Here is a 25,410-nt window from a genome sequence, read left to right as displayed (position 1 = left end):
ATTCAGGGTACGAATTCCCATGGTGAAAGGAGGGTCTCCCACTTACCACCTCGTTCTATTAAAATTTTTCCCCCATCAAAATTTTCCGAGCGTAAGAGTTTGTGTCATAACAACAAAGATAAGCAATTAGTTTTGACTTCAAACATACTTTACTAAGAATAAGATAAACTCATTCAAAGAAGGAAGAACAAAGAATAATGTCTGTCCGTGTGTGAATGTTGCATACATCTCTTGTTCTCTCCCTCTTTAGGGCTGGTAACAGCATGGGGGTTAAAACGTACTTCTACAGTCATAGATAAGATTTTAATATTATATCAAATTGGTCTAGTAAGGAATGCAGCCGCAGCTGCGAAGAGGGTTGTCCAGGATATTCCAGGTCTGGAATACAGAAATTAGACCGACCTGTTATTTGTCCTCCATTTCTCACCTCCTGTCATCGGGAATAAAACATAGCACGTACATGTTAATTTCATAGGAAACTAATGTCTTCTTAAAGTTTCTCATTTTAAGTCCCTCCAACTAGTTATCTTTAATTTGCAGATTTGAACAATAACACACACTGCTTGAAAGAAGATGATGTGGGATGCACAACCAACTGCCCTTTTATCAGCCACATTTCTTGAATTTTAAGTTTTCTTTTTGTTGGATTCAATGGAAAAGAGTAGGTTCATAAAATTTCTACAATGTCTAAGTATGACAGCTACATCTAGGTAGGAGGGTGGTACAAATTCGGTGCAGGGGGTGCGAAAAATCTATTCTCATCCTGGGCACTGAAATCTCTAGCTACAACTATGATAAGAAATATTTCCTTTTGAGAGACCATAATAGATTTACACAATTATAATTATAGAAACATAACACAATAAAATTATGAAAATTTAATTATCATTAGTAACAAAAAGCAATAATTAAATAAAATGTCATATTTAGCTATCAAAAACATTTCACCTATCTTCTAATTTCTTGACATTTTGAACCAGTTGTTAAAGAAATTAATTTGATACTTTATAAATGTAGCAAATTAATTTGTTTATATATGTTTATAAATATAAATAAATATTAATTAATTAGTATTATTTAATTATTTAATAATTGATATATATTTCATGACAATTATATATATATATAAAACCACGGTTTCGGGCTTGGCCCCCCCTCAAAAAAATCCTGGGTACGGACCTGGTTGATGTCCACCTATGATAGTTTTGACTAAATGAAAACTTGACAAACTTAAATTACACACCAAACAGGCTAATTGACTAAAAGGCGTGTTGAACAGAACCATGCATTTATAAGTTTGAATTTCATATTAGAAGGAATAATACTTTTTCTTTTTGCAAAACATGTTTATTAATAAAACGTGCAAATAATGTAAGTAGAGACTCAGAATGGTAAAACTAAATTCATATGAATATGAAAAAAGACCCAGATTTAGAGCAAAGCTATCTATTAGGCCAATTTAGTTTGTTCTTTCCATTCTCTTTAAGAAGAGTATGTACCTAAACATGATCAAGGATCAATGTTGTCTTCCTATCTTCACAGTCACTACAAGCGAGATTATATACACTTGTAAATCTGTACATTAGCACTGCATAGAAAATAAAGTCTGAAATTGTCATACAGAAACAACACATACACATTTATCGTTACACTAAGTTATGTTGTGAAATATCGGAAAAAGTCTGTTTGCAAATAGTTTATTACAGGCACTTTCTTTTCTCTTTTTAAAAAATTACCATATTTTGGCCCACGACTTAGTAACCAAGTTAATTTTCACCATTTAATCATCATGGGTACTTTCATATTTCAATATAAAAGAGATATAAGGAGTATGTAAAAGATGTAGGAAATCCTCAATATTAAGATAATCTCGATTCAAAATATACATTTCTTACAAAAGCAACTCTTCAGTGCTTTTCTCTCTTACACGTCTCAGGATAGCAGCTTCGTATATGCTGATCGGCAAATGGCACATAGATTTGGTGTAGAGTAGACTGCACATTTTACAAATGCCACATAACTCGACTTCGCCGACATCTATGCGATGAGAGTATACATGACAGTCTTTGCTCTTGCCTTAAGAAACCAGGACGCAATTATTATCGCAATTTTTCACATCTTAAGGAGTTTCTTACTGTACCATATGCAATCTATTTTCTACCAAGTCCCTTAGAAATTCATTCACTTGTTGGTGGTGTCTTTGAAATACGAATACCGTCTAATCAAATCTAATGGTAATCTCAATGACCATTAGACCGGAAGATGTCGAAACCTGTTTGAACTTGTGCACTTGCTTCTGGTTCTCCCTTTTCTTCTTTTGCACTCGTGTCTTCAATTTCATTATATCTAACTGGATATGTCAGTTGATTACCTTTGTCCCAAGTGTAAAGCTCCTGAAAAGGAAAGAAAGTAGAAAATTTATTCATATATACATTCCTGATAGTACACAAGGCTATGCTGTACTGAGATATTTTTTCCTATATGAAAAAGAATATTTTTTTTACATTAGGGAAATGTAGATAAATGTGCATGTACAAATGTGTACGAATATACAGTATATCATGTATGAATATAATGCATTATTTTTATATAATTCATCAATTGATTTATTTTATTTTATTTTGCATTTCTGCCACTTTTGGCTAATCGCGAAGATGAGGATGAGTGATGATGTGATGAAATTGATTAAGGGATTCAAACTTGGGACCCCTGGCATTGAAGCATGCTTTGCTAACCACTCTGCCACATAGGTTGGCTCATTATTTTTAAATAGCTCTTGTGATTTACATTTGTGCCACTTTAATAAACTGATTTATGAAGTGCATTAGAAATTTTATTTCCAGATAAAATAATATATTAGAAAATCTAATGGTTTATTTGAAAGAAATGTGGAAATTATATTTCTAATATTGACTTCGGTTTTCATACACAAGAAAATAACTTTGTACTACTAATGTCAATATGTTTTATTTAAAAGAAATGTATCACATTTATAAATAAAATATCATCTCTGAAGATTCTGTGTTCAAGTTGTGGCCAAACACAGTGTTTCATCCAACTAATCCAGTGCTTTTTTTTTTTTTAGGAATTCTAACTGTAACTAGCTAACTAACTAACTAACTCTCTAGCCTTCTTAAACCCGAAGGTTCATGGCTGCAGCAACACAGGCCTTCCATTTGTCCCTATCTTGAGCAAGATCTATATACTCTTTTCCATCCCTACCGATTTCCTTTAGGTTCATCTCAACGTTGTACCTCCATCTTCGTCTTGGCCTTCTTACAGGTCTCTTACCATCGGGTTTCCGAACAAGAATCCTGTGAACTCCTCTTTCCTCTCCCATTCGTGCCACATGGCCTGCCCACCTAAGTCTTCTTGATTTAATCATTCTAATAATATCTGGACATGAATACAAATTATGTAGTTCTAAATTATGTAACCTTCTCCACTCACCTGTCTCCTCATCCCTTTTAGGTCCAAATATTAAACTGTAACTAGCTACTTTTAAAAATAAGTAGTGTAACTGTATCAGAGGTACTCTTTACAACAGAAGTAAGGTCATCAATATTTACAGTTATTTTAGGACACATAAATTCTTAACTTGTAATGTTGGGAAGAGCTAAATCTGGCATATCAGTTTCCAACCATACGTCTTCTCTGGATGCTAAGGTGAAAGGATGTTAGTGGAATCTCCTAAGGAGGAAGCTAGGCTTCTTTGCATGCTTAATTTTGAACATCTACACTATATTTTCATTTGCAACATGCTATAAAGAAGTCATTGTTTAATAAGAGAAAGTTTTTAAAGCATATGCTCTATATATATATATATATATAGAGAGAGAGAGAGAGAGAGAGAGAGTAAATTAATATGATTCATCCTTCCTGAAAACTTGACACCTTGCTCCATAATTTTTTTATTTGTGTAATAATATGTGAAGACTTACCAGAAACATAAATAAAACACATGTAGGCTAAGTCTTTTTCAACCAAATAACTGTAACAGTAGGTCAACTTTCTGTGTTGCCTTTCATCTGCACCATCAAGATTAGTCCCAGGGGTAGAAAAGAATAAAAACAACAACATAATAATAATAATAACAAAAAAACAAAAACACTTTCTACTCCTGCGAAACTTCTAAATATGACCTTGACAGATAGAACAAACATTACAAGTTCCGAAACACATCTATTGCCTTTACACCATTTCAAGGAAAATTTGTCGGAGTTGGCAACTCTGGCAGGAGTCCCCGATAGAAAGCACTCTGAGTGATGGCAGATCAGAGCTCCTGTTACAGGGATGCTCTCTGAGCGATGGCGGATCAGTGTTTCTCTTAAGGGGTGCTCCCTCTCTCCCTCCACTTCACAGGCAGACAGAGGGTGGCTAGCTTTATTCCGGTTCCAACTCGGTGGTTATTGGATTCCACTTTCCCCCATTCCCTACTTTTTTTTCAAACCCGCTTTTTTTTAACTTGCGAAAATGTTTTACGCATCGATTTCCAAAATTGGCAAACCACCTGAGTGATGACGAGAAAATAGTGGATTGGAGGAGAGGATAGATTTTCCCGCTTTTTGTAGGCCTGGTTCAAAGCGAGTGAGGAATGGTGTGTATTCGGAAGCAATTACGCTGACGTTCCTTAATGTGGAAGGGAACTGCTATGAGACCAGAGAACTTTGACTGAGAAGAAACGTTTAAAAGTTAAAGAAAAGATGCAAGCTGGTAAAGCACGAGGTCCCAAGAAAAAATGTCCCTAAGTGAACTGGTTTAGATAAGCAAGCTCTGAATGGTTTTGGATTTTTTTCAAAAGCTTGTTAAAACAAAGAGAGACCTTAATTTTATCGTTCAAGCTTCGAATTACGATATTTATGCTACTTTCACCGTGTTCTCTCAGAATCAGTGGCGTGCCCAGGATTTTCGAAAAGGCGAGGGGGGGGGGTACGTATACAATTTTTTAGTAACCAACCCTTATTTTATCATCATTTTCTGTCTTTGATGTTCCTTTTTTTAAGGAATACTGGGCCAAACGGTGGTTATGACTCCCGTCAACCCCCTATATGCACGCCATTGCTCATAATCTAAATGCTGGACAAATATGAAACGATACGGTTCCATATATTCCACAACAGAGAAGTTATTCTCTGTCCGCTGCAAAAACGAAGTCAATGTAAACAAAACAAACGTGGCTTTTGATAAATTCTATTGGTTGTTCGAATGGCGGCTCTGCAGGAATATTTCGCATAGGAATACATTGCATGTGATAACACACTCAATGTAGCTGCTACATGAAGTTGTGGAACCTTATACTACGTGCTGTACAGCTCATACTACGATCAATATATTCACGGGCAAAACAACAGATCTAACACATCAAATATTTCTCAGAAGTCACGTAGTTTTGTTTACATTAACTTCGTTCATGCAGTGGATGGAAAATAGAAGATACGCTTAGATTGTCACAAATGGAAGCTACTGCCAGGAGCCAAACTTCCTTATTTTCGTGTCAGATTTCTTGTTTATTCTAGTTCCCCTCCATTAGGGTATATGAACATATATTTCAGAATATATTGCAATTGAAACATATCAATTCTACAGGAATTATTTATCTATAGATGACCAAATGCTTTAGGCTACAAACTTTTATTTTTTAGTTTCAATCGATACAGTTACTTCTCCATGAGCAGTATATTTTCAGAAAATCAAGAAGTTCAAAAGGCGCTGGGACTATCTCTTCCACACGCCAAGTACAATTTCAGTGGTTTGTGTACGATATCAAATTATTTGTGGTTATTGCCTTTTTACATTCCTCAAATCGATAGCAACATGCACGAACGTATAGTCACGAACATTTCTGGATAGTAACGATCCCATTGAAAGTAAATGGAGTTGTTACAACTCAGAAGTGTCCGTGACTGTACAATCTTCCACGCAGGATATGTTGTGGATCATCAGTTATATCTTTAGTAACTACTTACACTGGTCGCATTTGCAGCTGGCGGCTGAACTTCTGGCTCTTTCTGTCCTCTAATCGTCTTCGATGGGTGTCAACAACATCAGTTGCAAAGTAAAAGCTGTAGGGTAGCATCGCTCTTCCGAAGCAACGTTGCCAAGCCAGTTGCATGCGGACCTGTGGGTGTGGGTGGTCGTTCCAGAAGCTTCATTGAGCAAGTCCACGTGTGCAGTTGTACCACAGAGAAAGGGTACTATTTGGTTGTACTGTTAAGGCTCGTTGATTTCTGGTGCTGACGATATCGTTGTTGTAGAACCAGTGATGTGCGTTTACGCGTAAACAACGATAGTCTACATTCTACACGTAGACCATTTTATACACGTAGATGACGCAATCTATGTAAACAACATGGCGAAAGGTGATAACTTAGCAAAGGGCGCCGTGGAAGTAAAACAAAATTATACTGCGTATGTATGTAAATGTATAGTGTACGGCACATTACTGCGTAGAACTCTCTCTCTCTCTCTCTCTCTCTCTCTCTCTTTACAGTACGTCTGGCAACCTTTGATGTATCTGACGCTCGTTTATTACGTCCCGCCAACAGCGTTCGGTGACTGTGCGAATCAAACTTTTGCTTTGGGGGGGTGGGGCGATGCCCACTCCAAGGCCTCCCGCAGGATATTTTCTCGGGGGGTGGTGGTGGGGGACACAGTAAGATTTCTTACCTTGCGCTTCAGTCATAGAAACTTGTACTGTTGTTGTTTTGTTGTTACTATTATTGCTATATTATTACTATTATTACTTTACAAATCATAAAATTCAAATTGAATTTATAATACTTTGGCACTGTATACAAGTTCAGACTCAAGTCTCCTATCTACGACATAGAAATTGAATTCGCCTTACTTCCTTTCCATAGAAGACAATATGTAGATTTTAGGTTGACAAAATCTTTTAAATATGATGTAAACTCTGGAGTACCGCAAGGATCAAACTTAGGGCCTCTTTTTTTTGTACTGTATGTGAATGACCTACCATTAAGTATTAATAAATCTAGTTGTCTAATGTATGCAGATGACATCAAAATATATAAAGAAATTACAAAGTTGCAAGATACTTGTCAATTGCAGGAAGATTTAAAGCGTGTTTATCAATGGAGTATTCAAAATAAACTTGATCTCAATATAAAAAAATGTTATTACATGGTATTATCTGCAAATAAATCGAACGTGCAATGTGAATACTTCATAAACAACCAAAAATTGGAAAGAGTCAATACTATGAAGGATCTTGGTATAATAATTGACAAGGATCTCTCGTACTCCACTCATATAATACAAATGGTAAATATTGCATACAAAAAATTAGGTTTTGTAATTAGAATGTCAAAATATTTAAAGGATTTGGATGCAATCACGTTATTATACAATGCAATGGTTAGGAGTACCTTGGAATATGCATCTATAATCTGGTCACCAATAGCTAAAATATATATAGAAAAAATAGAACAAATACAAAAACTCTTTCAACGTTATTTGTATTCCAAAAAACATGGTAAGAATTGTAATGTTTAAATGTTATCTACCAATACACTTCAAAAAGAAATCGACATGCCATCATTAATGTCAAGGAGAATTTTTATGCAACAGCTATTTTTGTATAAAATAATTAATGGCCTTATTGATAATGCTCAAATTTTAAGCAAAATATCTTTTAATACTACATGTTGTCATCTTCGAAATAGAAACTTGCTGAATTGTCAAATGGCTAAAACTAAGAAGTATCAAAACTCTCCGTTACAGCAAATGTTAGATTTGTACAATAAGTTATCAATGATAGATAATGAGTTAGACTTTTCGTATTCCCTGAATATTTATAGAACAAAGTTGCAATCATTATGTTTTACACAAGAAATTATAGAAATTATTGTCTTATAAGTGCAAATATTTAGGACTTCTGAATATAAATATATGTTATAGGTGAGATATTTATTTGTTATCATTTACTATGAGTGTATGTAGGGCTTTGTATTGTTTTGTATTCCCTGAATGTTTGCAAGACAAAATTTCAATCATTATGGTTTGCGCAAGAAATTATAGAAATTATTGTCTTGTAAGTGCAGACATTTAGGGATATCTAAACATGTATATATATCATGGGTGATAGGTATATTGTTACCATTTACTATGAGTGTAGGTATGGCTTTGTATTGTTTTGTCTTGTAAATATCTATTTGTGTGAAGTATCTCTTTATTTGTGTGTATGTGTGTTTTTATATATTATTAATTATGTATGTATATTTAAACTGTATGCAAGTCTCCCATAATTGGAGAAGCTTTCTCTGTTGGAGACAACTACAATTAAATAAAATAAACATCTATAACTTTGTTGATCGACCGTTCTACGTCTTTTTGTACTTTTTCACAAAATATAGATACCCATCAGATATCACTTGATCTACTGTCCTGCATGGTATGTACCTCTGATCCATGGTTTTACATGCCGAAGGACAGTGTGAAAAAGTAGTAATTGAAAATGACGGGTTGTGAATTATGATCCCGCAGCGTTTCGTCCGAGTTGCAGTGCAGTGCAGCTGATGATGAGTCACACCTTGACTACCTGTGGCACCAGAGGGGGCGCAAGGCACTGTTGGTCTTATTTGGATCAGTGCTTTCAAGGAGAACACATCTATTCGTAAGATGGAGTTTACAACAACTAAAAGGGGTCAACCGAGTTTGATATGTAATGGATACCGGTACACAAAGGAGAGGGAGAATCGGTCTGGTGAAGTTGTGTGGTGTTATTTTGTGTTGCGTGACCATGTCGTGGACAAGGTATTACCAACAACAGTGAATTAATTAAAGAAGATAGCCACGAGTGTGTTCCTGATGTGATTATGTATTTGAAGAAAGAAGCAGAACATTCAGATGCTAAGATTGTAAAAATGGAGCTGAATTTAGAAGGGGTGAAAAGGAAGAAGAAATATGTCTCGATGGACAACAGAATTTTAAGAGCCACTGAAGCAATGGAGCAGTCAGGAGACAGCCAAATTTTTAAGAAATGTCTCTTTCTTTACCCAAATGGATTAAAATACTTTGAGATTATAATTTATTCTTAAGATGTTATCTATATTTATATCAACTAACTGACAAAGCGACAGCTGCTAAAATTGAAGTATATAATATATCAAGCATTTGTGTAACACATTATAAATGACAAAGTGCAAGCTGCAATTTAATTTTGGGACTAGGCCTTACATTTTTATAAATTTTAGGCCGAGTGTGGTAATTCCATGCAGTTGTCAAGGTAATGTTCTAAAAATAACTTAAAATATCCATGGATTATCCGTGCGGGTCCACGGCGTCCGTGGGTCACTTACGATCCCCTGTCGTGCACGCCGAGTGCGAGGCTATACGGCAGGCCCACCTCTATTTTCATATAGGTGCCAATTATAGAAGACACGCAGTCCTGGCTGGCGCTAACAATGGACCTTATCGCACTGTAAACCTAAGCAATGAACAATAGGTTTTAAAGCTGCATTAAACACTATTAGGATGGTAGCCCTCGGACGAAACGCTACTCGGTGAGGTAAACGTAGGCGGCCTGTTCCTGGAATTCGGACGAAACGCTACGCCACGGTGAATTATATCGAGGTCAGATCCCAACTTTTCGTAATTCCGAACAGCCGAGAAATTCCAAAGGATCTTATTTGAAAGAAGCTAATTCTTGATATTTTCTGCGCTATAAGTGTCTGAAATTTCTTGAAATTAACAGTTTTTATTCCAGAAGTGCAAAAACAATCACTTGAAGAGGAAATAGTGTGTACAATTTAGAAATTTATTTCAGACCCGAACGTCAGGATTATCAATTTTTGCCTTCCCAATCCCATCCCGACGATTTTTTTTCCATCCTGCATATCCCTAGTTATACGGTAGTCGACGTGATTCTAGGTAATGTCCCTTCGGTGGAGGCACATAGTGGTTCGGATCCCACTTTAAACTGTAGGTCCAATCCCGATTAGCTTTCTGTGCATAAAGTGGACAAAAAACACCAAATCAATCCAATCCAATTCTAATGTCCCTTGGGAAACGTTCTCTCGTTATTTTGTTGGACATGGCAGTTAAGTGCTGTAACTGACATCCTGTAAATCGCAGAAAACAATACTCATTTTAATAATACTGTATATCGCTATAATTTCATAATTCGAATTACATGAACTTTTTCGAGATATCTGGAGTGGGCAAGTGCGCCCCTCCCTTGCTGGCGCCGTTGGCCCACTCAGTGGTATTTGTGATTTCATTTTTGGAAGTATGTTTTTTGAGTGTGCAAATTTGTACATGTTACCAGTCAGTAAACTAAACGATTGGCTTGCGGTTGCAAGTACCTTGAAGATTGGTTCTAACCTAGGCCATTAAATCTTACTTAATAAATTTATGACGTAATTTAGAAACAGTGAATTTACATTCTAACCAAAACTCTTACACAAAAATAGCTATCGAACTAGTAACACCGAAAACGTATCCAAATTTCCATTAGCATAACGTCCATTCAACAACCTAGGTTCTTTTAAACACTTGAATACATATTCTGAGAGGTTGGTCAGATGCAGAATAGTCCTACTTTAATCCAGAAGCTTACACATCATTTCGGCATGAAAATCTTTGATGACCTTACAATCAATGGACACGAATAATTTTTCTTTTGTGTTTTACAGTTAAGAAATAGTATACTGTATTCTTTCAATTTCATTTTCTTTGAGGGGAATAAAAACATACATGCAGGGATAATAATTTTTTTGCCGAGGATAAAATATTTTGTGGCGGTGGGGGATCCCCGGCATTCCCCCGTTAATTCGTACAATGGTTCGGTGCCTTGCGACTCGAAAATGCCCGATGCTAGTAGAAGAAAATTCAAACTGATCGCTAATTCGCTGTTTGCAAGCCACCAGCGAGCAGTACAGTCCATGGAAGTAGAGTCGAATTACTTTCGGAAAATCTCCAGCGGACTGCGCGAGTCTGTCTAGCGAACCTAGTGGGCGTGTAGAACCTGAGCAATGGGCTTAGCGATAAGTTCTGGGTTGAGATGACGTCAGCGGCTCGCTTGTTAATTGGCTGCTTCGAGAGTTGTGACTCGTTCCGAATCTTTAAATGCATAACTGTCAAAGATGTTACGGAAATAATCTCCCTCTAACAGCTACGTTTATCGCAAAACGCTAAGCGCACCAAAGTTATTTTTTTTGTAGTAACTAGAATTTACTTTCTGAATTAATGAGTCATGAAATTATCATATGCTTGTCTTTCCGATTTCTCATTAAAAAAAAAATGATTTTCTCAGCTATTGGGAATATAATACTCGGCGGGAAGCTTGAGCGAGTTCCTGACCAACTTCAAAGTAGGTATCTACAAAAGTTAACACATGAGGTTAATTACAACTGCCGCGCGGGAGACACGCGTTCGATTCTCGGGGTGGGTTATATGAGGCGCGAATTTTTCTGACAACGGCCCTCAACAGAGCGCCTCTGGGGTGTCACCCAGCTTGTAACCAATGCGTACCGGGGGAAACCTTCGGGGATAAAGGTGGCTGGTGCGCGGTGCTGATCACATCACCTCAACTATGGCCGAGATCAAGATTGTGTGAAGCCTTACCTCCTATGTGCCTTCATGGCACGGTGTAATGAACAGGGGATAGTTTTGGTCTTACCGAATTCATTTCTATAAATAAAATAAATACAACAACATGTTTGCAGTTTACGCATGAAACGTTACACAAGTTAGAATAAAGTTTCAAACTACTGGATTTTGAAATTTCCTGTCGTGATCCCGTCAGGAACACTCCTACTTGGAACACGCTGTAGTGCTGATATTAGAAGTTTGATGATTTTCTACTAAAGTATCCATTTAAAAAAAATGAATTTTGAAATGAAAATTTGTCATTTCACATTTTTTCTAATATTCCTCAGTAATATATTTACGTATTGTAACTGCAATTGTGTCCTACATTTTGGAACAGTATCGTCTACTTTCTGCTTGTAGCGATCTGGTTAGCAATACGCAAGAAGGATGTTCAACTTCCGATCTGAAACTAGATTTCTGTGGTTTTCATGTCTCAATCCAAGAGTAATTTAATAAGATTAAGTAACGAACTGGAAAAACGTGTTTAATTCGGTGTAGTAGTACGTAAAACCGACCGAATAGCTTCGAATGTTCCTTGCCATCAAATGGCATGGTCCTTGATTAAATAAATCCAATTCATATTCATTAGCAAACAAATTATTATTAGAGAGGTTATACAAATTCATAGGCATAACTAGTTATATATGCAAACAGTACATTAATATTCTAATTTAACTACAAGCTGTATGATTGTAGGAAAATCTCGACGGACCATGTCACACAATTTGATTAAATGTCATACAAGGCAATGAGACATACTGAGAGTGTATTTACATGTAGATCGACTTCACATCTTCAAAGTGGTGGCAGAGCTCCAAACAATCTTACCAGAATGTGCCTTTAATTACTATCACCTCTTGTTCAATGCAGGTGTGTTTCACCTACGTCACAAACTGTTGTATTTTGACTTTGACGTGACATGATTGAGGCTAGTTCTTGTAAGCATACGGAATTCAAGCTGGCGGGCAGGAGGTTCTAACAGACATTCCTGATTTGAAGCAAACGTGCAGTTTGTGCAGATGTAACGAACGCTACGTGGTGGATGTTTCCTTGCAAACGACAAATAAAATTGGCCGCAAACATGCCGGCTGTGCGCATCATGACGTCACATGAAACCCACCTATGCTGAATGTGAACGTACGCTTTGGAGACAATATTATCATGAGTCACGATCAGGATTGGGGTGGGATCGAGGCGTTCTTAAGCCCCCTTTCAAATTATACCTGTAGCTATATCCTTACCATACGCCCTATGACGCCACACACACACACACACACACCAAACTGTAACGTAAGATCTCATTACGTCATTTCCCTGGAACAACTCTGTCAATTCCTCCCCTTTGGTTCCCAGACCTGCATCTTAAATTCTTCCTTGCTGGCCGGTAGTGCCATGATGACAATAAGGTCAAAGAACCCGTTACCATGTTGTCTGCATCACAGGCGTCATCATTCATACTACGACGAAGGGTTACACGGACAAAGGTCATATCTAACTATGTCGAAAAAGAGTACGGTATGTAGGTACATAAAATGACAATGTGAATGGTACATATTCTTGTCTTTTCTATAATAAGTCTCAACTTACTTTCGAGATAACCCTCGTATATTCAAGAATTAGGATGTTGACAACATTATGGCGTAATCAAAAAAAAAATAATATACTAGTACGAATAAAAAGAGTTGAAGTGATACTCACAAGAGTCTATAGAGAAGCAGAATCCCTCGAGCTGCATGTGTGTGTGTGAAAAGTGTAGGTGAGTATCCTGAGGCAGCGAAGTGACAGCCACTGTGCGTCCCGACAGGAAGTCGATTGCTCACTCTTAGCACTGAAGTGTTGCCAATGACGAAGTTTGTTTCTGTCTATTTGTATTTTCGTTTATTACGTCGCTTTTCTACCTCCTGCGTTAATGGCGTCGACGAAGATGAATGATAAAGTAGCAACATAAAGAACGATGCAAACATAATAATCCATGCCTGACCAGGATCCGATCCTAATACCTCTGACCTCGTAACGCGTTACACCACGGAAGCCGACTAAAGCGATGTCGAAGGAGAAATACAAAGCGTGCAACGTTAATTGGACATTATTCTATTCTAGATTATGTACTAGTAAAAAAAGCACTAGACAATGGATAGATATTGTATGCTAATAAGAAGCCACTGTCACTAACAATCAGAGAATTATGAGAAAGATGAAAGTAACGAGGACCTGACTTCAACATTCACATTATTGTTGTGCATGCACAGACTAATGATTTGATTTGATTTGGTTTTTTAAAGTTCTTTTTTCTGCCACTTTCGGCTAATCGCAAAGATGAGGATGAGTAATGATATGTTGAAATTGATAAAAGGTAGCGGTGCCAGATTTCTAGAATAAAAGGAACGGGACATGCAGATTATATAGGCATGAATATAGTTAAATTTATTCTTTATAACATTGTTAAACATTACAAAATCAATTGCTGTTTAAAGCATTGTTAATCCCTAATTTTTTAACATTTTGACAAAATATATTAATATTTGAGTGAACTGTTGGCGTCTTTTAAGAGGACTTTTTTTCCCAAGGCATTACTATAAAATTCAGAACATCACTTATTCTCATTCACTTATTATTTCTTTAGCTAAATACGGGACAAATGGGCGTCCCGAGAACATTTTCCGGGGTACCGGGCCATTTTTTTTAAAAAAAGGGACAATCCCGTAAATACGGGACGTCTGGGAAACCTATAAAGGGACACCGACAAGGTCGGGATTCAAACCCAGCGTCGTAGCGAGCTGTGATAATCACTTTGCCACAGGGGTCGGCTCACAGACTAATGACTTTTGCTTAATATGCGCGTGCATTGTACATGCTTATACTTGAAACGCAAAGCCACCATTACTGGATATACGATAATCACTTCAATGTCAAATATTTAACCTTCCATCTTTCTATCTTGGTATGACGACTGGAACTAATGAAATTCAGCTGTACTGACAAATAATGTATTTCATGCAAAAACAGTGCTCGGAATGGGGGGATGCGGGGGCATAGTATCACCCCAGCTGGCGAAATTTTCACAAAGCATCCCTCCCACTTGTCTCACTGTCGCCATGTTAATCCATAGGAACATACCCCCTCGCTAACACCAGGGCTCGACCAAACACCCCCTCCCAACCCCAAGTTAATATTATCCACTTCAAGCGCTGATGCAAAACGAGTAATTCCAACTATTCTAAAGCTCCCAACCCAACTTGTGGACTACCTGTAGTATGAAAAGAAACTGTAGTTTCGTTCACAACTTACTACATGTTTCATACTTCGACAATCGACTATTCTCTATGAGGCCTTAAAAAGATCGCTTCGCGGGCTTGCAGCAAACGACAATATGGGGGAGTGTCTGCGAGAACCAATCAGGTCCGCGAATGAGCGAGCCCGGTTGCCACAGCTAGCTCGCTGCACCCTTCTAGAAGGGTGAGGGACCTCTGCCTGTTGCTATCTCGGTCTGTTTGTACGACTGAGAAGCAGACGACAGAAGAGTATCAGCAACAGTGTATGAGCGACGTCTGCTGTTAACTAAGGCCTCCTGCAGTATAACAAACCTGGATGCACTGACTGACGTCTAGCGACCAGCTGTTCTAACATTTCCTTGTTCTTACCTTGACTTGAGCCGCGAGGCGTTGAAGAGAACCGAGCTAACTTGTCTGGTACTTCACTATAACGCTCCTACCTTAAGGCCTTTTTCTTTACGAATAACTCAGTACACACTATTTTTTAAAAAATATATACAACTGTCCAGGCACGTATCTACAGTGCGTCCATTTCGATCTTCAGCCGAGAGATCGGGAGAAGCGTGGCGGGCGGCGCTGGCGGAGATGCCGACATTTGCGGCCTGTAATGCCCGCTTATTTTTATGGACATATGCAGACATTTATATAAATATTGCAAAACGAGCACTAACCTGTGTTATAATTTATCATCTGTAATTCATCCAAGTTCTGTCCTTATATACACAAATAAATACGCTTTAGAAACGATGTTAAGAGCCACAGATAATAAAACATTTTAATCATAGTTTTGACCAGTAACGTCCTGCTTAAGTTTATATCCTTGAAAGAATTTTGTGCCGATGGGGATCGTTTGGAGGTTTCGAATGTGCAACACTGTATCAAGATTACGCTGTAGACGAAACTGTTAAAAGTCAATGGTGTTCGTGAGCTTCCTTACAATCCGAAATCTCCGAGCTCGAGTTTTTTGTGGCGAGCAGATGTAAACCAAGAGCGTGTTAATTTCGTACTGTGCGCAAGAGTGTTATTCTTGGTTACTTGCCGTTACTTGTTTGTGTTATTGCAGTGTGTATGTGTATTGTGTCAGTGAGAGGATTGGAATGCCAGCCGCAAGGTTCACGTTACGAGGGAGACTGATAAGTTCTCGGCTGACCATTTAAAATTAACATTAATTTTTATTAAATCATAATAAAAGCATAATTTTAATGTGAAAATTCAGAGGTAATAGCGAATGGATATATAACGATTAACATCTTTTTTCATTTTGTAACAATTCATTACCGTCGAAAAACACAAAAAGTAACTGTTAACTTAGTTACTCATTACTTGGAAAAGTAACCGAGATACAGCTACTCAATTAAAAAGTAACTGTTACTTCTAACTGTGTTTCAAGTAAGTCGTTATTTCTAAACACCCCAAACAATGAAATCACCATCTTGCATAAAACGAAGTGATAACAATGAAGAAAGTGGATGAGAACTATATTTGGCATCAAGCAGAAAACAAATTGAAAATTCTTGCTGTTAGAATGCAGTAATATAATCAAACACATCGGAATAACTGCATTAAAAGTTCAAAATGCTTTTTCAAACACTCAAATGTTAACTACAATGATAAAATTCTAACAATTCAAAAGCTGAGCTAGGAGTATTTTGAAAACACCAGGATTGGGAATTGTATCTTACCTTATTCTTTGGATTGTAGCCAATCATAGTTGTTTTCCTAAACGGATTCGTGAATGCCAAATTGACATCATGGACCTTACGGCTGTACAGGTCCAGAGCGAACCTGTAAAATGAAAACACGAATTGTAGGTAATCACATTACGATTCAAATGGAGCGGATAGGAAGGGCAAGGAATGACATCCGTGCTCACTGAATGGAGACACCATCCATCCCTCCAAACAACAAGGAATGGCCCAGCAGCTGCTATGATCACATGACCACCCCGACTGGAAATATCGTGGTGAATGTATAGACACAACGCTACATGTTAGTCGAACAGCACACGTTAAAATGAGAGGTGTTGAGGATTTAACGTCGTTCCATAAGAGCATCAAGCGCGTCAATAACCCAGACAGCGACACTGGTCGGTGAAGGTGTACAGTGTGTGGCACAACGACCACCAAGAGGCAAAATTGTAAGGCCGTACGGAAGGTGACACCGCGGGGAGAGTCAAACGGCTCGTGACAGCTGAACGCACCATCAACATCCGGGAATTACGGGACCAATACAACAGTGGATGCACAACACCCATATCCTACGCAACACTGGCACGCATGAAGTTCCACAGTAGACGACCCACTCAACTCTAAAAATCCGTCTTTACTGACAACTCAGAGATCGGTTTGTTCATTGAACTCTCCAGCCTAACTATTGCCTATTTTTGGGGGGAGCAGGAAAAGGTTTATTATCCATTTGCCTTTACCCATCTCACCCTATAGGTCGTTAGGTACCGGGGCTTGCCCCGAGTTGATAGCTTCCTGGAGATGAGGCCTGCTCGAAAAATGTTTATTTTCCCGGTTTTTGCTACACCACTGTGACGGGCGTGTGCATGTGTGGCGCCAAACAGCATGAGGCTATGGACCCTTCCTGCATGGTGAGTGCTGTACAGGCGGGTGGGGGCAGCTGTATGGTGTGGGGTTGCTTCTGTTGGCATGGACTGAGAACATTCGTAAGTATGGACAGCTGTGTGACATCCGTTATGTATCGGGAGGTGTTAGGGGACCACTTACACCCCACAATGCAACACTTCTACCCACACCGAGAAAGCATTTTCCAGGGTAACAGTGAACTGTCCACCGAGGCGTGACTGTACTTGCTTGGCTGGAGGAACATTCCACAGAGATGCAGCATATGAATTGGCCCGCTAACTCCCCCGATCTAAATCCCATAGAGCATCTGTGGGGTGTTGTGGAACGAGCTCTTCGAACCATGCATCCTGCATCAACGTCAGTTGGCTCGTTATGGGATGCCATCAGGAATATATCGTGTCAGATCCCCGTGGAGACATATCAGAACGTCGTGGAATCCATGCCACGTCGTGTTCAAGCCATCCTCCGAGTCAAAGGTGAACCAACAAGGAATTAAGTAGGTGGTCGCAATTCAGTGAGCACTCAGTGTATAATTATCATTGGTTTTACTTTTATTATAAATCAAGAATTGAAGCCTTAGTACTGAATCTAGTTCATGTTCAAGTAATACTAGCAGTGGCGTGCACAATGTCGTTACTGGGGTCGTAAGCCCCTCCCCTCCCTTTGGCCCAAGTTTCCTATAAAAGAAAGTCAGATATATGTAAAGCTGGAGAATAGAGAACTGGCAACAAAAAAACAAGTCGGAAGGTCCCCCCTTGAAATACCAGGACATGCCACTGAATACTGAGATCTGTAATGTCTGAATAAAGACGACCATGAAACCAATGATACAATATACAGAGCATTCCCTGACATTCGCTACGAGACTCGGCGGCAAGCGGCCTGGCATCGGCGCTTGTCTTTCCCGGTGAACGGGTCCGCGACAGTCGCTTATATTAAACCTCGTAAAAAAGTTTAGAGTAACAGGATCAGTTCTGAATAAAAGTGGAAAGAAAAATGGGGAAATCTAAAAATAAAGTATACAAAGACAATCCGCACACCATCCGTGAGTTAAAAGAGAGTATTGTACGAGAAATCGGGAGAATTACAGTAGACGAACTTGCACGTGTAAATGCCAATTTCCTTCGGAGATGCCAGGAATGTGTTGCAGCAGAGGGACATAATTTTCAACACCTTCTGTAGTCAAGGTTAGTACACAATATGAAAACTGTAATTTTAATAGCCGACTCTAGCGACTGTCACTGACCCGTTCACCGGGAGAGACAAGAGCTGATGCCGGGCCGCTTGCCGCCGAGTCTCGTAGCGAATGTCAGGGAATGCTCTGTATATATTATAAATAATAACAAGCGAAGTAAAGTAACAAAACATAAGCACTTTTACAACTATACCTTCATATTTGTTTCTTTTGTTGATAATGCAAACTATTTTAATTTAGTTATGATGTAATAATGGTTAGAAAGTAAATAACATTAGTGATTAGTATACCCTTTTTTGACATCATTTGTCTCTCTAGGCTGATTGCAACCAATCAACGCGCTCACTCAGCACTCATAACGCTTGTTATTTTGTAGCTTGGACTCTATGCACTAGCGTAGCGCAGGCGTATTTTTCGAAGGGGGCTGAAATTTTAAAGGTGGATATTATATTACTGCTTTCTAGGGTGGGCTGAGTTACAAAGTATAACATTTTTCGTAATTTACATTTTTAATCTTAGTTTTAAAGAGTTGTTCAAATACAAAAAATTGTAATCTGGATCATTTAAAAATGAATTTTCACTTATCACTTTGTTTCCCCTAGTTCTTTACCGTTTCATTTGAAATCTTGATTTTCTTACATTTTCGGAAGGGGCCATCAGCCCCACCTGTGCATGCCAGTGACTGTATGGTTTGAATATTACTAGATCTCACCTGATTTTCGTATTCCTCTCCGTCACACTATCAACAGCATACATCACACCACAGACTATGAACATTTCTCCAACTTTGTGATGGTCAACACTAATGTTCCACGCATACTCTGTCTTCATGTGGTAAGCGTCCAATTTCCTGACGATGGTATTGTTGGAGGGAGCCAGTCCATAGATCACCCACACTCCGTTTTCATCCACTGAGAAGTCCACGTAATTGTACTCCGTAGTGTATAGATAGTTGTGGCCTGAGTCAGTTGCTCCTGGCAGTTCCATTTCTATCGTGTTCCGCTGATTCAGATCGTATTTAATTATTTTTGGAGCGCCTTTCTGGTTGTAGTAGAAGGAGCCGTTGTATACTACATGAGAATTACCCTGAAATTATACAGTAATTCTAACGACGACCAGTACAATGAAAACAGTCTGAGAAGTTTCTTAAAAACACCACCTTAAACATTTTACTGTCATTATTGAATTGTATGCATCAATTTATTTTTCGACCATAACTTCCTGTAAGGGAGATTTCACACCTAAGCGGCAAGCGACAGGCACAGGCAGCGGATTCTCACGCTGATGCGGTGTGGATCGTTGCTGTTGATTGGTTCGTTCCCAAGCAATATATTTAGCGTGTCGCTTCAGTGTGAAATCTCCCTTAGCATATCCAGGATAAAATTTTATAATTTTTTGTTAGGAATGAGATTGATTATTAGGTACTCGATCGGTATTGGCCGAAATAGGCATATCGATGTGTATATAAAGTTACCGATAATTGTACAAATTCGACATATTTGTAAATGACAATGTAATATACTTTAGAATTATAGCATTATCTTTTTATTTTCTGGATATAAAATTATTTTTCGTATACTACTGTAACTTTGCAAAGTAAAGGTCAAAATCCACAGCTTTTTTTCAAAGACAAAAATATGATTAATTAACCAACAATTCATATCCATCAAGAATATTTGCAATTTTATATTGAACCAGTAGATTACCGGGATCGGTTAATTTTGAAACAGTACTTATCGGTATTAGCCAAATTTTCATATTGGTCGACCCCTACATTTTTCTCTACGTCTACCAATTTTCTTCCAAATCTATTTTTCATGGCATAGGCAATACAACTATTAAAATAAAGTAAAGCATATAATTTGAAAACTATATGATTGTAGTCAATATAATGCAAATTATCCAAATAATTTGTAATTCTGGTGTCTTGAAAAGTTTCACATACAAAACACGTTTCGTTTTTCGGGAACTATAACAGATAGAATTTTGAAAACTGTGTGAACAAATCTACAGCCCCCGTCGGTTGGTCAGGAGTAGTTCAAACAGGCTTTCTCGATTAATTCAGCCGCCCCCGTGGCGGAGTGGTTAGCACATTGAGCTACGACGAAACCTGGCCTGGGCATGGATGTTTGTGAGTGTCCATTCATCAATTTCATCATATCATTACTCATCCCCATCTTCGCAAATTAGCCAAAAGTGGCACAAGAAGTGAAGTAAAATGCGGTCTGTAACAAAATAACTGCATCACCGCTAAAAAGGAGGGGAATATTGAAATATGTTTAAATTGCAATTGTAATAATGTGAAAGAAAAACGGTGGCAAATGCACTTGGGATTGTTCCTTGGTGCATCTTGATTCTTTTTTGTTATTTTGCACTGCTGTCTTTCATTCCACTCTCTGCCAACAGGTGTCTCTGACGTCTGTGTGCAAATGGCTGCCGCCTGTTCCTGACGTGCAGCCATGTTTACTGGTGGAAATCATGTGAATAGTGGGTGGAAAATCTGTGTAATGGATTTCACTCTATCGCTAGATTACTAAAGTGTGTTCCAGCCGTGTCTGAGAGGTAGTCGAGACTATTCTCAATTACTAAAGTGCAGTAACTGTGACCAGCGTACAGGCATGGGGAAAATCCTAAGTGACACGTCACCACGCAAACAAGGCAAGATAATGGCCATGAAATCAGGTGGGTTTTCATATATGGACATATAAAACAAGGCCCAGGATTAATCTAAAATAAAATATGAGCGGTATAATTAATTGTCTACATATCATCTAAAACACAGTTTGCGTTTCATTGTTGTGTTAAGTGGTGCCGTTATTTTGTTACAGACTGTAAAGAAAATCAATCAATCCATGTATAGTGAATCAATAATTACATTAAGGGAGAAATAAATTGATATATCATACAGAAACAGAGAGAAAGTGATAGACTAATAGCGGAGGAAAGAAAATGACAGAAAAAAGAAGTAGAAGAACAAAAGTAGGGAAAATAGAAAATATAGAGGAGAGAGAAAAAAACAAATTGGAAATACAGTACAAGAATTTATCGTCGCTTTTCTTCCACATTTGACTGATCGCGACGATGAGATGAATGATGACATGATGAAGTTGATGAGATACACTCACAAAGAACGCCCATGCCGAAATTCGAACCCGAAGCGTGGTAGCGCGCTTCGCTAAAAAAAGAAAAATATATCTTGGCGGTCCACCCTTGAGTCCATCCCAACAAAATTAATGACGTAACAATAATAAAGTCTACATTCACTTAATTTATCAATAAACATTTCTTTCACGTGGCACCACCTTACAATTTTCCGTAGCCTATCCTGGTTAGCATCCTCGTGAAACGAGTACAGACTCCCCTCTTTGCGACTTTACACACACTCGCGAACACACATATCCGAAAAATTCCACATCTGTATCTCTCTTTTCAGTTAATTTGTTTTTGCTCATGTTATGGAGTCAAAGACACATGTTTCACCGTTAAATTGTTTCTGAAGGCAATAAAGCTTGAAAGCCTGGTTACATTCGAAAAGAGAGACAGAGAGAGAATAAAAAAAAAAACAATATTACATTTCGGCGACAAGAAGAACGAATGGGCTGGAGGTCGTTGCAAGAGAATATCTTTTTATGTCATCAAGTACGCGGCATGAAAATGCAGTCCCAATTCCTGGAAAACTGGAATTGAAAAATGGGTAAAGATAGAGATATATCGTTTACGACACTGGAGGGAAAAATAACGTACGTTGCCCATGCCACGCTCACAGACCAAGCTTGCGAGTCGGGTGTGTAAAAGGTTGGAGTAAATCATTATTTCTGTCAAGCAGATATAAAGCAAAACGTGTAAGGTACTTTGATTTATACCGACAAATTCGGTCCCTGTAGTATTCTCTGTAATGGCTGCTTGAAAAAAAAAATATATTATTTTAACCTCCGGGAATCATATTGCTTTTCCAATAATTTTTCATTATTTTTTCAGTCGTTGAAAGGAAAATATTCCCTCTACGATATGTCCGTTTCTCACATCGACACCATCCGAATAACACACTTACCGTTGAATAACAAGATCTGCATGAAATTAATCGTATCAATTTTATGATTCCCGCCTGTGATTCAGTGCGGGTTGGAAAACTACATTCATTTTATAACTGTTTTACAAACGCCGTATGGATGCGTACAATAAGGGTTATGAGAGAAAGGAATTTCCCCCGTATACATAGAAGGGTGCAAAATGGCCGTGCGTGCCGAAACCTCCCAAAATTTTAAATCAATAAATCAAAACAGGGGTGTATCTAGAGTTGGTCCGGACCACCGAATATCACATTCCTGTGTACTTTTAGTGTAATTTTAGGCGTAATTATGTGCATGCCATACCTCAGATACTGAAATGTAATTCATATTTAGTCCACTAAAGGAGCTACGAACGAGGAGCGTAACCCGGTCATAGAAAACCTACAGAAACGACGAGCGATTCGCCGTGCTGACCACACGTCATTCCGTAACTTGTTGGATTATCTCCGACCTCTGGTGGGAGTGAGGCTGGCAGTCCGTAGGTGAGGCACTGGCCCTCACAGGCTGTTATGTAACGGCTTATTATTATTATTAACCCTAGCAATACCAAGCGGGGCCTCTCACGCTCACTGATTCATTTTTTGCGTATTCCATGTATATCCATCAATGTAAAAATTCATAAAAAATAGTAATTCTTCTTTGCAATATTTAGAATGACATCGCGTGACTTTCCCCAAAAATGTTAATTAAAAAGTTACTTTATTTCGTTGATATTATTTATGGGCCTCAAAGGACCACCCCTTGGTAATTCTAAGGAAAGATTTCGTAATGATGTTTTAAAGGTATTTCAATACATGAGAGGATATATTCAATTGCTAATCTATAGTAACAATTTGAAATAATGAATGTATGGGTAGTAGAAAAAGAAAAAAAAGATAACGTTGCCAGAATTTTGCACAGTTTAAGCATTGTTCCAAGTATCAACATTGTAAATGAAGAAAAGTAATAAATGTTACAGTGATTTACTATAATTACTTAAAAATCATTATGTAATTTGTCTTTCATGTACAACTAATCCATAACAAAACATGAAAGTAGTGTCTAATTAGTTAACTTATGTGTACAAATGATAGAAAACACACATCAGTCCAGTTCAATTGAACTTTCATTCATGGGCTTCTGAGGCCCCTTCCCCTTGGTAATCTGTGTAACAAAAAATACCTTGGCATTGCTAGGGCTAATTCTTAAATTAATTTTTGAGAATACTTAGAAAAAAATAAGACTTATACCTTAAACCTGTAAGGGAGCGTGTAATTTTTCGTTGAAATATTTTTCCGGAACATTGTCTTGTTGGCGAATTCGAAGAGACGAAATGTGTCGTCGTGTTTGGTGACCCAGTACTTCTCAGCATCTAGGCTGTTCTTCGGGAGGGCGTCTTGTATCCAACTACCATACGCAGCATCGGTGTAGCGCAAATAGACAGGTTTCCCCACAGCATACAATATGCAGTCTGAAAAAGAGAATGAAGATAAGATATGTGTTTTTTCTATTTTTTTTACAATGGTTCAAAATATTTAGACCACACACTAAATATTTTTCTAAGCAGAGAAATAACGTACAAAGTATGTGGCGGTGCATTTCACATAATCATGTGCAAAACATCTCTGAAAGCTCCAGGACTTACATGGCACAAATAATGACGAATTGGCATGGATTTTCTACTGTCAGGTTGGTGCCACGAAATTGCGTTCAACCAAGTACACTTGTATGCAAGAATAGTGGGGTGGGGACCAGGGGCGCCGACTTGTCAAAATTATTGGAGGGGGGGGGCTCTGATCACTGAAATAAATTAATGAATGACTCACTCTCTCCCTTTTTTAAGTTTTGGCCTCAGTGTTCGGAATCTCATAAAAGCCCATGAATTCCTTAAAAATATCAAACATTTTATTCACAGTTCGAATATTAATTGTCCACGGATGGATGTTACAAGTTCCGTCAACCATAATAGAAAATTATTCCAGACTTATAATAACTGCTACCACGGAGCGCAAAACAGATCTCATTAATATATCAATGATCTCGTTCTGAATGTCATGTGAGAGCCATTTGTAGCTCGAACGTCCCATCCACTACCCCAGTTCATGCACATTGTCTTTTGAAACTCTTTTTTAGTAAAAAAAAATTAGAATTACATACTTAGTATATAGTAATAAGTCATGTGTTTTTCTGTCTCTGGCCATAGCACCCCCCCCCCCCCAAAGTTGATGGTTTAGCGGTCTCAGTTCCCCAAAGTTGATGGTCTAGAACATTTCAAATGTGTATTTAAAGTTAAGTTCATGTGGCACAATTCAGAGTAAACTTTACAAGAGAAGCAAAATAATACATTAAATCCCCTTAGGCAAAATTATTTGGGGGGCTCTGCCTCCACATCGTTAACATTTGTGGGGCTCGAGCCCCCCATGCCCCATGGAGTAGGCGCCTAAAGTTTCAAAAATGCCTACGCGCTGCTTTCAACGTTCACTGATTGGTAAGTACATACCACGTGATCATACAACACACTGTACACCGCTCCGGATACGTAGCGCAAACGGTGCACTGTACCACTGTGCATGTGCATGGCAGGAAAGAACAAGAACAACCTCCTCTTTTCTTGCATTCTTCAGAATCTAATGTTATTTTCATTTTGCGGTCCTTTTCAAAGTTTCCCGTTTAGACCGCTTTTGCAGGCG

General features: G+C 38.2%; 1 protein-coding gene across 1 annotated transcript in view; it reads right to left on the bottom strand.

Moving 5' to 3' along the window:
• Positions 1-1,136: 1,136 nt before the first annotated feature.
• The window catches only part of LOC145995376 (uncharacterized), a 532,139-nt gene continuing 507,865 nt past the window's right edge, over positions 1,137-25,410 (bottom strand). Inside the window, exons 11-14 of the mRNA XM_083131981.1 lie at positions 23,971-24,191; positions 19,384-19,757; positions 16,568-16,670; positions 1,137-2,393 (exon numbers count right to left, since the gene is read on the bottom strand). Of these exons, the coding sequence (XP_082988107.1) occupies positions 2,241-2,393; positions 16,568-16,670; positions 19,384-19,757; positions 23,971-24,191 (851 nt within the window). The 3' untranslated portion in view covers positions 1,137-2,240. The remainder of the gene's footprint in view (positions 2,394-16,567; positions 16,671-19,383; positions 19,758-23,970; positions 24,192-25,410) is intronic.

The sequence above is a fragment of the Lepisma saccharinum genome, chromosome 11, assembly GCF_977018435.1.
Source record: "Lepisma saccharinum chromosome 11, izLepSacc3.1, whole genome shotgun sequence".
Classification (NCBI taxonomy): Eukaryota; Metazoa; Arthropoda; class Insecta; order Zygentoma; family Lepismatidae; genus Lepisma; species Lepisma saccharinum.
The sequence above is the reverse complement of the archived record's forward strand: the minus strand, read 5'-3'. Positions and strand labels throughout refer to the sequence as shown.